The 17,217-nt window shown below is 36.8% G+C and overlaps 1 protein-coding gene across 3 annotated transcripts in view; it reads right to left on the reverse strand.

Annotated features, from left to right (window-relative positions):
• The window catches only part of cntn3b (contactin 3b), a 94,119-nt gene that overhangs the window by 13,429 nt on the left and 63,473 nt on the right, over nt 1–17,217 (reverse strand). For all 3 annotated transcript variants that reach the window (XM_027146238.2, XM_027146237.2, XM_047814346.1), the window contains 7 exons: nt 14,725–14,900; nt 8,545–8,662; nt 6,858–7,016; nt 5,319–5,468; nt 2,343–2,413; nt 1,230–1,464; nt 596–705 (listed from right to left, as the gene is read on the reverse strand). In XM_027146238.2, the coding sequence (XP_027002039.1) occupies nt 596–705; nt 1,230–1,464; nt 2,343–2,413; nt 5,319–5,468; nt 6,858–7,016; nt 8,545–8,662; nt 14,725–14,900 (1,019 nt within the window). The remainder of the gene's footprint in view (nt 1–595; nt 706–1,229; nt 1,465–2,342; nt 2,414–5,318; nt 5,469–6,857; nt 7,017–8,544; nt 8,663–14,724; nt 14,901–17,217) is intronic.

The following is a 17,217-nucleotide window of genomic DNA, read 5'->3' on the forward strand; positions in this document are numbered from 1 at the left end:
AAGAGATTATTCATACAGATCTGGGAATGTAAACAATTGGATATGGTTTTGAAATGGAAAATCTTTAAAAACACAGTGGTTCAAGATGATTCACCTTGTGAGGTGGCTTAAAGCTACTAGGTGAAATTGAATTCTATACACAAAAAATATTGTCTTATTGTGTACTAGGGCTGCCAAGATTTGTTTATCATGAAACTGGAACATGTTGAATGCACCATCAATGATTGTTTATTACTGTCATACACTATTAGGCATGTAACAAAGAAAAAAATGTGAATTTTTTATAAAACATTTAATCCTATTTGAAATTTAGCAAGGTTAATATGTGATTATTTGAAATTAAAATGAAATATTTACTGATATGTTGTGGTTGTATTGTTTTCTTTGGTTTTTCCTTTCTCTCTTCCATACAGTATGCAAATGATAAGAAAGGATAGCTGTCAATTGCAGAACACCCCCCCCCCCACACACACACACACACACAAACACACACACACGCTAGCCAATCCACTGTTGTTCATATTGGCAAAAAGATCTAGAACCTGCCAAGCTAGACTGACTGTTAAGGATTCATATCATATCAGAAGCATTGTACCTCATAGCCGAGCACTCTCTCAGGACTCGACCGTACCGCTTCCCAGCTGACTTCGATGTCGGAGGCGGAGAGGCTTCTAGCCACAACTCTCTCAGGTGCTATGCTCGGCACTGCAAATGAAGCGGAAAGACCAGAAAGGTTTTTGTTCTCCTATTCGGCAACTTCTCACGCAGAATTGTATTAACGCCTGAGAATAAACCCCCTAGACACACCTGAGAGAACCCCCACTTCATTTTAATGGGATCTGTGACTGGCAGGGAGGAAGACAATCTGCTGGGCAAATTCAATTAACACTGTAGCTCACAGACAGGCCCGTAAATGTCGGGCAGGATTTGCCGTAATCTATTGCCGTAATAACTAATATCAGGTTGACGCCCTTGCTGCAGAAGTGTATGTGTGGGGAAGAGCTGTCTAAATCAACTTAGTTCATCATTACTATTCAAGGTCATGCCTGTGTGTGAGGCACACAGCTGAGGGTGGGTGTGTTTGGGAGTGTAAGGCACCGGAGCTGTGTCTAGAAGGAGTAATTCAAGGAGCTGTGACTTGCTATAAAATTGTAAAAGATCTTCAAGATTATGACATACCTAGATATACAAAATAAGCAGTTGTGTAGAATATGTAGGGTTTTACTAACCTTCCTCTGCTGAGAAAACTGTGACGATGGAGCTGAAGGGTCCTTCCCCACGGTTATTAAAAGCTCCAACTTTGACGGCAAAGGGCGAAAAAGGTGGTATGGTGTCATTGTGGAAAACATAGCGGGACACGATAGGTGAAGATATCACTGCCCGGGTCCAGGTTACCATGCCCATGGGTCGGAAGGCAATGATGTAACCAAAGCCTTCTCCATTTTGTAGCTCCTCTGGGACTGGCTGGGGGTGGAACATAAGACTGTAGTGATATTAAAACACATCGAGACCAACACGCCAGCTACCCCACACTTCAGTATGATAACATGTACAGCTATATATATATATTTTTCCTATTCATTTTCATAATCCTTTTAAAAATGCACCATCAATCGAAGCTGAATACAAAATTCCTGCCTTGTTCTAAATCTCATAAATCTGCACTATACGTCTTGCTTTTGTGAGAAGAGGCGAACAAATTGCTGAATTCATTGCAACGGCACACAGAACAGACATTATTTTCTCTGACTTTAAAACGAAATGGGAAAAATAAGTTTTGAGATTGTCAGTAAAATGTGTGGACGTCTTAGGATTTTGGAAAGTAACATGGAAATTCCTGCAAAGAAAAAATTACTGTCCACTGTGCCGCATATGTCTTACCTTGCTGAACTCAGTGAATGAATCGTTTCCTACATCAACATGATTTTAAGTGAGTTTTAAATATTTTATCCATTAAAGTTTTATGCATTCAATTAGACCTGTGTTATAGGTCTCTTTAGAAGCTGCCCTTAGGCAAAGCACTATTGCAGCACTCCCTGATGCCCTTTGGTAATGAAATAGAGGACTTTTCCTTTCCCAAAGGTCCTTCCCTCTGTATCGGGATTTCGGTGCATTGACAACCATTTATGGGAGACGAAAAACTTCAAAGGAACCTTCTGGCCCTTTAGTTGAATCCCATTTGGAGTGGAGGAAATGAAGCTGAAAAACCTGCCCAGAGAGAGGAGGGTTTCGGGAGCAGCAGAGCTCATAAATCGGCTCCGTTCAATTCCACACAATTAAGCAAGAAGCCCTAGACTAGCCGTTTGAGAGAGTGAGACAGTAAAATCTGATAAACGACTTACCTCCCATGTTATCACTAATTCTGACTTGGTGCCTCCCCCTCCTCCTACATCAGTGGGAGCTGTATCAGGAACTGTAGGGAAAAATAAATAATATTATAATAAAAACAATAAGGAATAAAGAAATAATAAATGAATAAATATATATATAGATATATAGATAGATAGATAGATAGATAGATAGATAGATAGATAGATAGATAGATAGATAGATAGATAGATAGATAGATAGATAGACGAGACAGATATATATTCAAAGTAATAAATCAAGCTTTATGTTTTGCTTACATACAAATATGGAAAAGTGGAATGTTTTTGTATTTACCAAACACTTTTGTATTTAAATGGTTTTTATATATGAAACATACCACATTTAAAATACAAATATTATGTTTAGGTCATTTAACCTGAGAGTAAAAAAAAAAAGAATAGTAATTGGTCTTTGTAAATGTGAGACAGCGTCAGTTTAGTTCCTGTCACATCCTCTATCTCTAATTACACTCAGGATTTGCAAGCATCTGCAAAGGGGGTCGTGTTCTATTTCAATCAATATTAGTCAAATTGAGATAATGGTGAAACAGCTGAGATTTCTAAGTGTCACAATTGCAGTCGAAAAGACATCCAGTGGTAAGTAGTGTTCAAAAGGTGAGGGTTAAAGCCAGTCGACACAATCAGAGTCGTCACTCAGGAATGATAGTTCTGACACTCAGAATGATTGCTACAAGATTGAATTGTCAAGATTGAATCTTTCCTTTTACATGGAGAAAGACTTACTTCTGGGAATGTGGGAGTGGAAAATTGAACACGCTAAGTGAGTCTGTTATCTGTAAGTGTATTAAGGCTGACTGGTAGTGACACTCATTATATGTTTGCAAATCTTGAGGAAATGAGATGCTGGGCTTGACTGTCACATCGACTCTCTCTCTCTATCTCTGCCTCTCTCTGTCTCTCTCTCCCACTCTCTCACAAACACTTTTTCACTGTATGTGTGTGCGCATAAAGAGTGTGTTTTAGTACATAAGAGAGTTTGTGACTGATGCTTTCTTTTGAGGTAGTGAGAATAAAATGTGGGCGTGTTAATTAGATGTCAATTCTAGATGTTTAGTATGTCACAGTCACTGATGCAGTGGTTTTTTTTTGTTAGATATAAATGTTTTTAGTAAGAGCTGGATATTCAGAGTTGTACACACATAGTTAAGTGTTAATACAGAAACTTTTGAACCTTTCGGTATTCAGACTTTAGATGTACTTATGGATTTAAGTGCAACTAAAACTTTTGTCTAACAGTTACAGACAGTTATACAGAATCCTAAACTCTGTTGTGTTGTCTAATATCAGATTGAGTGAAGAGCAGGATTAAGTCTAGCACTAATGTCTGACAGTTTGATGTAACCATATTATATAGTGCTGAAATTCATATTCTGAACTGTAAATACACTCAGAAAACAAAGTACAGTAGTATCTTTCAGGACCTGATCAATATCCTGATTTATATGGATCTTTTTTGCTTAAAACAATCTCTTAAACTTTGTCCAGTATTTTATTAGTTCACTAACTGTAAAAAAAAAAACAACAACAAAAAAAACAAGATAAAAGCATGCACAAAAAAGTACAACCTTAGGTCCTTGACATAGTGTCTTGTGGCAACTTAAGTTGTGTGTGCAGTTTACTATATAAATTAACTGCATAAATGTTTTCATGGCCTGTTCAGTTACTATCAGCCGTAAACGCCATGTTTTTCACCTCTGCTCCAGTTCCATGCTTTCTGCTACTGTTCTTCTGACCTCTTAGAAAAGTTTACCTTAACCTTAAAAAGTTAAAGCTCCTTCAGTTGTCCTTATGTCAAACCCTATAACATTGTTTCCTAGTCAGTGAGGCTTGCAAGCAAAATCTTTTGTGGAAGAATTTTATACAATAAACCATTTAAGACCAATAAAAAAAGAAAACATGCTACAGTGTGTGCTGGATTGTCTGCTCCTTTATAAGCTGCTATTAATAAGGGTGAGAGCCATATTGTTAATTTAAAACCAATTGGAGTGATGTGTGTTAATTAATGTGATGAGCACATTTCATGTAACAATACATTGGCAATTCACTCTACTGCTAATAAATGTTCATTTGAATGTTTTATGTTTATATCATTGTATAAATCTACCTGTTTTTTTTTTCTTTTTTTATTATTAATATAAATGAGGATTTTACAAAATCCCTATTTTCTATACTTTTAGGCAGGGGCAGTTCTAGAGGCGGGGCCACAGGGACCCTGGCCCCTGCTGAAATCTGAATGGCACCGGCCCCTGTTCATCAATTGTCGACGAGAAGAGCAACCGGAGAATTTTTCATAACGATCAGAGATGCAATTCCTCCCCCAAATAATTGCCGGCACTCGAGCGTTTGAAAAAGGAATGACTGTCGAAATGTATTTGCACCGTACTGAATAAATTATTTTGTGTGCTTGAATGTACCCTGTACTTGGCCGCTGAATGTAACATGTGGCCCCTTAACGGCCCCTGTTACAGAAAGATCCTAGAACCGCCACTACTTTTAGGTTTATTCATTGACTTAGGTGCACGTGTTATAGGCAGTGGTATAGATGCTACTGGAAAACACCATTCTTGGACATAACTGCACAGGAAAAATTAGGCATTTTTTTTTTTTATAGAAAAATCGTAATAGAATTGTAATAATATGAATCTGTGTGGAGGAACATACTGTGCACTCCTAAAAACTGACATAGCTTTTGAAATTTAATCACCAACAAGCCAAATTACAATTAGGTGAAAGGCAGGTGCTACTGTAACACTTTCCCACATATTTTAGCACGTCGTTTTGTCTCGAACAAAGTATAATTGTCGCATAATATTCATAATCCCGTTGCTTTGCTTTGGGTAAATCTCAGGGTGTTCTCAGTACCGTTGATGACATATATTTAACATATTTGTGTATGGTATAAATGTATGTGTGTTCAGAAACACTCACTAGCATCTTCAGTTCTGGTTTTAGCAGAGGGAGGGCTTGGTTCTCCCATTCCTACACCATTGCTGGCCAGCACCCTGAACTCGTACTCTACCCAGGCATTCAGATCCACAACCGTAGCAGTCAGCGTGTTGCCGTTGATGACCTCCGGAACTGAGTGAGCATAGAATTATAGAAAGCACTTTATAATGATTACATAACAACTACCCACAGCTATAGCTTTCTCAGTGCCAAGACATTATTGAATTGCAAGGTTCTTTCTTCCATCTTGACCATTGGATTTTGCTTTGCTTACTGGTTTTAACAAAGTTTGAATTGTAATTATAGATTAAGTTTCATGTAGTACCTGTATGCCTGGGAATGAACTGAAATGCTTGCCAATGAAATGACACTTGCGGTTTTCAGCAAAAAAAAAAAAAAAAAAGCTTGCAAAAACATTAAATAGAAAAGTAAAATATATACACACTGCAAAACAAAATAAAATCCAAACTAGCTGAGCTGTGCAAAAAGCTAAATTTATTAGAACACAGAATTTTGGATTGTCTTCAATTTTGGTGTATAGAAGGTTTGTTATTATTATTTTTTTTATTTTAATATTACCTTGGAACTACAGTATCCCCAATTTGTTCAAGGCAAAGACTTGTTTTTGTTGACCCACTCTTGCTTATTACCTATACAGCAATAACTTTACTAAAAACACTTATATAATTTTCCAGTCAACCAATTGTGTAGCAGTAACACAATGACCAAGATTTCTGATTATTTTACTGTTCCATTTGACTGAATACCCCCCATTGTAGCCTCAGATTCCTGCTTTGCCTCAGTATTCGACATACTGTGTTAGCTGAGATGTTTTTCTGCTTATCGCCATTGTAAAGACTGGTTCTCAAACTAATCTGACCATGTTCCCCTGACCTCTCTCGTTCACCAAGTGTTTCCACCAGCAGAACTGCCTCTCTCTGGATGTTTCTTGCTTTTAATTCTATTCAATATTTTTCTATAGTAATGGATATTGTATAATATGTATAAATGGATAAATAATGGATAAATGTATCTGTAATGAATAATCCAGAGGAGAAGGTTAAAAGAAAAACTCCCTGAAAAGATATGTGGACAAAAACCTGAGAAGAACCAGAATCAAATAGGAACTCATCTTCATCTGGGTGACATTGTGAAAATCCCCGTAGTGAAAATCCCAGGAGATCAACAGTTTTAGACATACACGAATCAGCCCATCTGGCACCAACAAACATGCATGTGAAAGACTGCATGTGCTGTGCTGCCACACATGATTGGATAACAGCGCGAGTGAGCGGGGATACATACTGTATGTATGTAACAAAGTGGCTGGTGATGTGTTTATCCTGATATATATTAAGACCACACTCATTTTGGTGTCTTCAGTCCAGAGTGCCCTGAATTCAGATTTTTTTTTAACCACACTGTTATTAAAAAATGTCTTACTGCAACAGAGTCCTACATTCATACCAAAAGCTCACTCTTTTTTTATTTTTTTTATTATTGAGAAACAATTTGTAGTACCTGTGTCCACAGCCTGCCAGCCTACGGTGAAAGGTGTCCTGCCCTGGATGACATAACCAGTGATGGGGCTGCCATTGTCTCTTCCAGGGCTCCAGGAAAGCTGTGCTGTGCAATCTGTAATCTCCTCCACCATCACTCTGTCTGGGGGACCGGGTGGACCTGACAAACACAACGGCTGAGTCTGAGGAGGAGGCTGGATCAGCATCTATAAATGCTTCAATCAATTGAGTTTTATGTGGTAGCAAAGCTGATCCTAGCCTGGAGCCTGTACAAACAACTTGGGAAGGGGGAAGAATGTATGCAGAAAGAATGTACATTCCTGCAAATGTAAATTTGGGCCTGTGTGGGTGGCTTGTGTATGCAGTGCACATACACATTGTGTATACTCTGGACATTTCTACCTCAGATTGCCTCTTTCTGTGCTATTTAAATGCATTCCCATGTGCTAGCCATTCTGAGACTGGGTCATACCACTCAGCTGATGAGACAATTAAAAACATGCTCTATGAAGAAACAACTCCATTTTTAAATGCCTGGTACAACCAGCACAATGAATATGGTGTTATAGCACGACATAGCTGAGATACTTCGAGAGCAACTATTTCCTTCAAGATTTAAACTCCTAGGACCCACCAGTGACATTCATGATTTCATATGTACATATGTATATATATATATATATATATATATATATATATATATATATATATATATATATTTGTTTCACTCTAGTTGTTAAATTATACACTGTGGCTATTTAAAAAAAAAAATACTTTAAGAGCCTTAGTGTGGTGTTTACATGACACCCACATAAGCATTTCATGACAACTGACATGAGCCCTACATAGGCATACATAATAAATATTATGTTGTTACAGGAATCATGCAGTAGTTGATGCTGATATAAAACCTGAGTCGTATGATGTACTGAATTTGACTTTATTCACAATAATTCGTACTCATAGGTGTGGGCACACCTTCTCCAGAGTGCAGTGAAATGAATTAACAACAAGGTTGCCGTTATTTTTAATAATCGTACAACTCAAAGTAGCAAATTTAAATGATAATAAAATAAAGTTTATGTCACACAAATTTGCTACATAAAGTTATTTCGATTTTTAATTCATTATAACGCATCAACAGAGGTTGAATACTTGCTCTGGGTCTATAAGCGCAGTTTTTTGTTTTATATTTTGCTTTTGAAACAATTTTCATAAACACCTACCGTAGGTTAATAGGAGTAACATTTTTTCAACAAATTCGATGTGGCAGTTACTCACTTTGACAAAGATTGGATAAGATACAAGGAAGAGTAAAATAAAAACAAATATTGGCATCTGCTTCCAATTTGTAAAGATTGTGAGTGTCAGTGGCCTTCAAAGTTTTGTCAGCGGCCTTCAAATTTTCATCAGACGTTTTACCCTGGAGCGTATCATAGCAAAACTACTAAGCAAAATTAATTTCCGACTCAAGTGTTATGTCAGCATGACATAAAAATGAACAAAACCTGTCTATACTTCTGACACCTGTTTAAATAAATATTTTATAAATGTAGGGTTTCAAGTTCTAGCTTTTATAGGTTTCATTCAGTCCAAATCTACATACATAATCATTTAGTATCTCGCTGCTAGCTTTTGAAATAACAACTCATAAAGCATATAGTACATATAACAGCTGAAGATGTTACCTTCCACAATCAGGACTGCATCTGCAGACAAGCTCTCGACATCTGTATCAACAATGCAGACATACTTCCCGGCATGGTTAAGCTGAATATTACGAATCATGAGGTCCCCGGCAAACTTCTGTGTTCAATAAAGCATAAGAGAACAGCAGAAACCATGAAACTCCATTGTTCAAATCAAAACAAATCAATCCCTCCCACTCTTTAGCAAGACCCCACTGTTCATCTGACTTCTTGGCATGGTTTCTTATGCATTATACAACAAATCAAAGGCATTACTTCAAAGACAACGCTTCAAATTGTTTCTTAGTGTGCAGTCTTTTCTACTATCTAGCACATAGCATTATGGGTAAACATGTATTCATTATCAGTGGATTATCAGTTGGTTTATTTGTTTATTTCTTTCTTAAGGAATTTGATATGGCATGTGTGTTATTCATTTTGTCAGAGACATAGTCAGGCACAAACAGGCATTTACTATATGAGAAAGAGTAAAATAAGTGCTAGAAAATAAATAAATGAGGCAGCATTTTGGCTTCTGCTACCAATTTGTGAGCATCGTGGGTGTCAGTGAGTCAGACTGACTTCAGCTCAGAAAGAATAACCCTTAAATGTTAGACTCTAATGTATCCATGTCTGCTGTGATGATGTTCACCATCTCTCTTGTGTTTGGATAAAAAAATAAAAAACAACAACAAAAAAACAAAAACAAAAACAAAAAAACAAACAGTTTATCCATGGCGTATTTGATCAGCCCGACGTCACTCATGACTGCAGCAAAATGTCTCTGACTGTCATGAAGAGGACAGATGGAAGGATGCAGGTGTAGGATTTTTACATTTCTGAAAACCAATGTGGCAAACTAAACCAGAGGCAATACTGAGATACATTTAGCAGGCAACGAGACTCATCAATAAATGTGGAACAGGGTGAGGTCAAAACATGATCCAGTCCCTCCAGAGTTTTTTTTATTGCTGCACCCAAAAAGCTCCACCCCCCCCCACCCCCTTCCAATTTATGATGCAGCTTGAGGTGTTTGTGGCGATAATTTACATAAAAAAAAAGCATGCACTCCAGAATAACCCACCCCAGAGTCTTGCGTTAAAAAAGATGAACGTCATTGGTACTTAAGTATTTTTGTCTGGAAATAGGTGCGTCACTGGAGGTCATGTTAAGGTTGTGGACTCACCATCATGCAATTTGTAGTCACAGGCATAAAAAATATTATTATTAGAGATAATAATAGACATAGACATTTGTGACAGGCTTGTGATATCTAAATGCATACATGCATATGCATTGCATGCATATATTACAGAAATTCTTTGCGTTTTTTTTTATACTTCTTTTCAAACAGCAGTGGAATTCATCCACTGTTCATGAAAATTTTTACTGCCATATACTTTAGAAGTCCTTTTCTGATTATTTTACTTATATGTTCAAAAGCTGAAATCTGTTTAGGCTACATTAATTGTGAACTTCAGTTTCGGTCTCTGCCAGCTTTTTCTGTTTGCAAGCCTTTGTGCGGCACGCATTATAATTGTAACACCTGTTCTTAAGCTTCAGCTCTCTTCAGCAATCTTCAGCTGTTTGAGAATGGATTGCATTTGATGTGAGATATAAACATAAGGTAACGGTACAAATATACTGATAGAAATAATACCTTGATGAGCTTATAAGTTATGTGTGCACTTCTCAAAATGTGTATAATGGGCATGCAGTGATCCTTTTTAATTACTTCATATTTTCAAAGTCACCCTCAACGCTACACATACAAAGAACTTTATGGAAAACTTCTGTACACCTGTAGACCAGATTAAGGCAATTGTCTAATCAGGCGATCATGTGACAGCAACGCAATGTTATGAACCTTCAGTTAATGTTCATGTCAAACATCAGAATGGGGAAAATGTAATCTCAGTTTAACTGTGATATGGTTGTTGGTACCAGATATGCTGGTTTGCCAAAGATTTTCACACAAAACAGTCTCAAGTGTTTAAAGAAAACACCAAAAATGGGTTTTGGTGGAAATGCCTACAGTAGTTGATGAGAGAGCTCAAAGGAAAAAGGTCAGGTTGATTCAAGCCAACAGGACTTGTACATCAAACTTGTAAACCATGACTGAGCAGAAGAGCATCTTAGAACACACATCACATCAAGCCTTGGGAGGAATGAGCTACAGCAGTAGAAGACCACATCAGGTTCCACTCCTTTGTACCAAGAACACGAATCTGAGACCACAGTGGACACAGTATCACTAATGGTCGACATACTGTACGAAGACTGGACCAAGTGATTCCTTTTCTAATCTTCAACTGTCCCATTTTATTATGTCTACTGTAGTCTTAGTACACTTATAAAGAGTCATTATTTCAGTTTCAGTATCTTTATTGGCTTGAACCAATCTGTTAATTTTCCTCTGAGTGTTCTCATCCACAAGGTGCCTCCACCAACGGAAGTCAATCACATGATGGTTTTTGTTTTTCCTACCGTTCTGTAAAAACTCTGGAGACTGTTGTATGTGAAAATCCCAGGAAACAAAACTACTCAAACCAGCATGTCTGGCACCAACAACCTTCCCAATGTAAAAGACGCTTAAATTACATTTTACATATCGCTGTTTGATGTGTAACGTGAACATTAAATAAAAACTGTATCTACATGATGTTGTGCTGATGTCATACAATTGGCATTAGATAATTGCACAGATGTGTAGGTCAACAGATGTTCCTAAAATTATATCACAGATCTAGTAATCAATAGATTTTCCAAGAGATATCACAATTGTGTAACTCTCGTTTGAACATGGGACACCTTTTGGTTGAAGACAACTTGCAAAAGTTTAACCTTATGCAAATATGGAGCAAATTGTTGCAGCGACTACCAACTGGGGTGAATGAACAGAGTGCATGAGATCCATGGCAAAGAACACACACTGCTTCTCCATCATCTCGAATAATATGATGCATAAATACACTGCTGAGTTTTATATACAAACGCCAAATCTCTCTTTAGAATGTTTCATTTAAGGGGAAGTGATTTTGCTAGTTGTGCCACCCACTGATAAATGTTATTACTATAGCAACCAGCAGTAGGAACACCTACTGGCTACTTCACAGTACAACAGCTGGCGACTTGCAGAGATAAAATCTCTGTAAGTAAACTCATGAACTATAAACACAACAATGTGTTTAAATGTCAAAAGACAAGAATGTAATTTAAGTCCCTCTATATTATGTTTTACATAGAAGGATCCCCAAGCATGTAAAAGAACTCTGTTTTTGTCCTAAATATTGTTTAAAACACTAATATCTTGGATGCATATTTTCAATTATGATAGAGTATACAGCTATTCTGATATAATTCAGAGTTGTTCAAAGCTGGCACTTCTGTAAGACAGAACAGACTGCACAATGACGACAGCCTTCAGGTAATATTTCCTATCAAGCTCTGTGTGATGCATGAGAGCCCACTAAAACAAACACGCTCTGGCTAATTGGCAAGACACTAATTATTCCGTAATTATATAAGCAGAGGGGGGATAAGGCGACAAGACGTACATAACGAGGACTCACGTTGTTCCTGATAAAACACAATGCACATGATCACCACAGGGAATAAACAGCACAGACTGCATTGGTATCTATAATCGTCTTTTTTCAGAGATAGATGTTACACCGGCATGACATATGAAACGGGGCTTGGGATTTCACAACAAAGAAAAAATTTAAAACAACTCGGCTGTGCTCTAGTGTTGAATAATTAAATTTTACCATATTGAATGGTGGACTGTGACTGTTTTGTGCTCTGTGACTACATCAGCTACAAATCAGCAATTCTGACGAGGTCAGCCATGTGCAAAAGTCACAATTAAATAAAATGAAATGAGAAAAATACAGTAAAGGCAGTAAAAACAGCCATATACTGCTGATCTGCATTTTATCACATGGGTAGTAAAAAGCTGAAAAGGAGAAAGAAGCCTAAATGTTTTTCTTCTACTGGAGTCCCTGACAAAATGCAGCTCGTGCTTCAAAAAAAATAAATAAATAAATAAAAAATACTCTGTGTGGATTGTGTGTAAGTGTATGATTCATTCAAGGGTAATCTGGTTTAGCAACACCAGTAAAAGAAAATTTCCTCTGTTTTTAGAGACCTGTCCCAGCTCACACTTCAGATCCATGGAGCGGTGTGTGAAGGCCATGGGTGTGCTGCCGTTAACAGCTTTCCTCGTGTGTGACAAGCTCCAGTCCCAAACGAACAAAACGGATGCAGGCAGCTGGCAATGAGGAGTGACAGGTTTAAAATTTCAGCTATGCCAGCCGGACAGGGAGTAGGCCACTTTTAAATAAGGGCAATGTATGCAGCCAGAGCAGATGAGATGAGAAGTGATAATCTCAAAAAGCACCAGTCACACCAAGTGACAAAAACAGCATCTCATTTCAAGCTGTGTCAGTGTAAGTTGCTAATATCTGCAAGTGAATATGAAACCTAACATATTTTTTTTTTATTTTTCTGTTGGGTTTTTTTTGGTTGTTTTTTGACCATAATTTGCAACTAGACACATAATCAATCCCATTCAGTAATTTTTTTTTTTCCAACCAATTGGCACAAAACAAAACAAAAAAAATGTTCTTTGTTTAAAACAGAACACATTAAATAAAAAGCCTTGGGTCTTATCGGGCAATTCGAGGCAGGATTTCAAATCATCACTGCCTTTGTTTCATGCCAGCAAACTCATTATGAAATTATTTCAGGACTCAAGCTACATAAATAGGTATGCAAATTCAATTACAGCAAAGCCTGATGATAAGGAATATGCTCCCTCGAGGGGCAAAAAATAGAAGTTAAGGCAGAAGAGAAAGTGAAAGTGGGGGGAAAAAAAGCATTGATATGGCCCCTTTCCTTTTTGGAAAATTGTAACACAACGACTGTTCCAAATCATGTTAGTTAATTTATAGTCGATGTAGGTCATTAATCGAGTGACCCAGAACAAGTAAAGTAAATCCATCTGGAATGCTCACTTACTACGACAAGGAATAATGGGAACACTTTGCATCCAACAATGTTATACATTAAACACTAGGCTGTAATATCCATCCATCCATCCATCCATCCATCCATCCATCCATCCATCTATCTATCTATCTATCTATCTATCTATCTATCTATCTATCTATCTATCTATCTATCTATCTATCTATCTATCTATCTATCTATCTATCTATCTATCCATCCATCCATCCATCCATCCATCCATCCATTTTCTGTAGCGATTAGTCTACCAAAAGTTACAAGGAGTCTGGAGGATCTCAGGGGTCTTGGGGCGCAAATTTATGCCAATTTATTCTAGGGCACAATCACACACAATTTAGATACCGACAATTTAGAGATGCCAATCTGTTTATAACGCATGTCTGTCAATCTGGGATGGAACCAGAGTACCAGGTGGAAACTGCTGAAGCACAGAAAGAAAAGGCAAACTCCACAAATACAGAACAGAGGAGAGAGTAGAAACTTCAACCCCTGAGGCGTGAGGCACACATTTTAACCATGCCCCATTTAATATCCAGAAATCTTTTATCACTTATGAATGATCACTTATGTTATTTGAATATTTTATAATATTTTCTTTATTACTGAATATCCAAAATTGATTAAATAAAAGTACCATTACAGTCCAACCCAAATACTAAGCTGACAGTTAAAATTAACAACGGATTGTTGTTAGCAGCTGGTAGTACATAGTACACTAATGAGAGCCCGCTAATCGGTCAGAGCTATTATTCACTGTTAGAATAATTGAATGAAATATAACCAATCTTATTTAGAAAGGGTTGGTGTGGGAGCAAGTTTTCATTTAGACCAAGCAGAAGCCACACCTGATGGTCTACTGAAAGCCAAGATCAACTGATTAAAAAAATGGACATCAGCTTGATTGGAAAGAAAACCTGCACTCACTGTGTCTCTTTTGTGGAAGTTTGAACAGCCTGTTATTACATTAACTACCAAAGTTAAATGTAGCTTCTTAGAAGATTAGGGATAATTAATTTCTGAGCACATTATGTAATATGATATTTCAGGAATTTCAAACAAAGAAGTACATTTGGCCAAACTCATTCTCATGATACTGGGCAGAATAACACAGTGCTATCTGCCAGAAAACAGTGCTGTTTTTTTACTCACTCCGCCGACTCTCTCGAAGTGCTCTGAGTCGTGCTCAAAGTCAATAAGCTGGCCGTTAAAGGCCCAGGAGAAGCTCACGTCCAGCGCCGGATCCACAGATACCTGGCAGGGCAGTACGATGCTCTCACCCACCATAATCTCCATGCTGCTGGGTCCTTGTGTAATCCTGCTCGGCTCTGCACAACACAAACAGGGCCATCTGATCAGAGCCGTACAACTCATACTATCAGGAGGCTATCGTGTCCTGTTATAATATTTTCATATAGCCATACCCACTGTGATAAAATAGTATGCTTTATAGAAATATTACATTACATTGCATTGAATTAGGATTTGTGCTGGTGCCAGCAATCAGAGAACAAACATTTTAATATAATAAAAAACATTTTAATATAATAAAAAATAATAATGGAGCATAAAAAAAGGTTGATCTTGATCCTTCTAACTTGGCAAAAAAAAAAAAAAACATACTTTAATAAATTAAAGTCTTTTCTATTCCTATGTTTAATTGGTTTATTTTTTTGATAATTAACTAGAAAAAAAAAAGGTCAGAAAACGTCAGGAACCAGTGGGGATATATTTAGCAAATATATTGAGCCAAATGTAAATGAAAAATACAAAATTAAATTTACATATTCTTAATTCAGTAAGTACTTAACTAAATTAAGTACTAAACATTATCTATCTATCTATCTATCTATCTAGATAGATAGATAGATAGATAGATAGATAGATAGATAGATAGATAGATAGATAGATAGATAGATAATGTTTAGTACTTAATTTAGTTAAGTGCTTACTGAATTAAGAATATGTAAATTTAATTTTGTATTTTGTATAGATAGATAGATAGATAGATAGATAGATAGATAGATAGATAGATAGATAGATAGATAGATAGATAAATCTATCCAGTGGTTCTTCTTTAGAACACAGGCAGAAACATGAGCTCAGGATTGAACTTGTAGGTTGACACAGTAACGCTGCCTGCTGCATCACCCAAATCACCACACACACACACACCACAATGAAGGAAGGAATTACAGTAAATATTAGATTGTGTATGTAAATGAAATACTAAAACCACGAGGAGAGCCCTTGGTGCTGAGTACTGAACAAGACATATTTGTGTTTCAGTGTAGGGATTTAGATGGGTTCAGTTAGACAGGTAAACAATTGGACACTAGTGTAGCACATGTAGCAGATTATAATATTTATTTATTTACAGGTTAACACTTCATATGTTCTTAACAGAACATGAATATAATAATCATGCACAAATACCTGAACTAATACTTAGCAATGAACTAATGATGAGTAAATGCATCATGAACTAATAAACAGCTAACTACTACGACATGTGTCTTATAATTTCATGTGTGAATAATGACCACCTTAACTACATGTTACTACATGTTTGTTACTTAATGTATTAATTAACACACAGAGGTAAACTCAATTAAATAGAACACAGAACACTAGACCTATAATGTTAATAGATAATATCATCTACTAAGTGAATAAATGTCAGCTCCCTCCAGTGATGTTCATGTACACAGCTGCATATGGCGAATTATTAACAAAAAATAAATAAATGATATGATAAACCTAATTCATATTCTTGCTTTCAGAGCATGTTTGATTGACTTGTACTAACATACATAGTTATGTTTCGCTCTACATTGGTCTGTGATTAGTAAATGCCTTAAGCAAATATAGTATTATATAATAATAGTATTGTATAGGTTAATATTAGTGCATGAATATGCATGTAGTGCTTTTGTGAAGCATTACGATACATCTATTTCATAATTTTTCTTTTATCTGGCCTGTGCTTGTGAAAGCTATGTGCGCTGAGAGCTATTGTTCTACTCAATGGTGACTGTAATACAGGAGGCTGCATTGATTGAAGCCACTTAGTTGAGGGTTTGGAAACTGTGGAATGTGTCTTCAGAGAGAACGGTCCTGCTAATTAATTTATAGTACATTAAAGATGTTCAACATCTTTTGCTTTATACAAAATAAAAATGGGAAATAAGTTATAGAAACTACAGCCTTAAAGGAGGGGTCTCGGTTGTTTGAGAAATGCTTCAGAAAACTGCGTTTAACAAAACAAAAACAAAACTAACGTGTAGCCAATGAACAGAAAGGGTGTCTTGTCAATATGGGCAAAGAGAGTGTTCAGTGCACATGTGTGACATTAGCAGGAAGCGGTTTTCAACACTGGCTTTCATACAATGCAGACCCCACCTTTAAGTCTAGGAGAATATTCATGAGCAGGGTTAGTCTATACACACACACACACACACACACACACACACACACACACACACACACACACACACACACACACACACACACTCATTGGTTGTGACTTTTTTTTTTTAGTTGAAACACAAAACCACCAATTAACCACATTCCCGACTTAATGGGGGAAATGAATAAAAAAAATAAAGGAAACACTTGATCCACCATGCAGTTTAATGAGGAAAT

This window comes from Tachysurus fulvidraco, chromosome 5 (genome assembly GCF_022655615.1).
Source record: "Tachysurus fulvidraco isolate hzauxx_2018 chromosome 5, HZAU_PFXX_2.0, whole genome shotgun sequence".
NCBI classification, from domain to species: domain Eukaryota; kingdom Metazoa; phylum Chordata; class Actinopteri; order Siluriformes; family Bagridae; genus Tachysurus; species Tachysurus fulvidraco.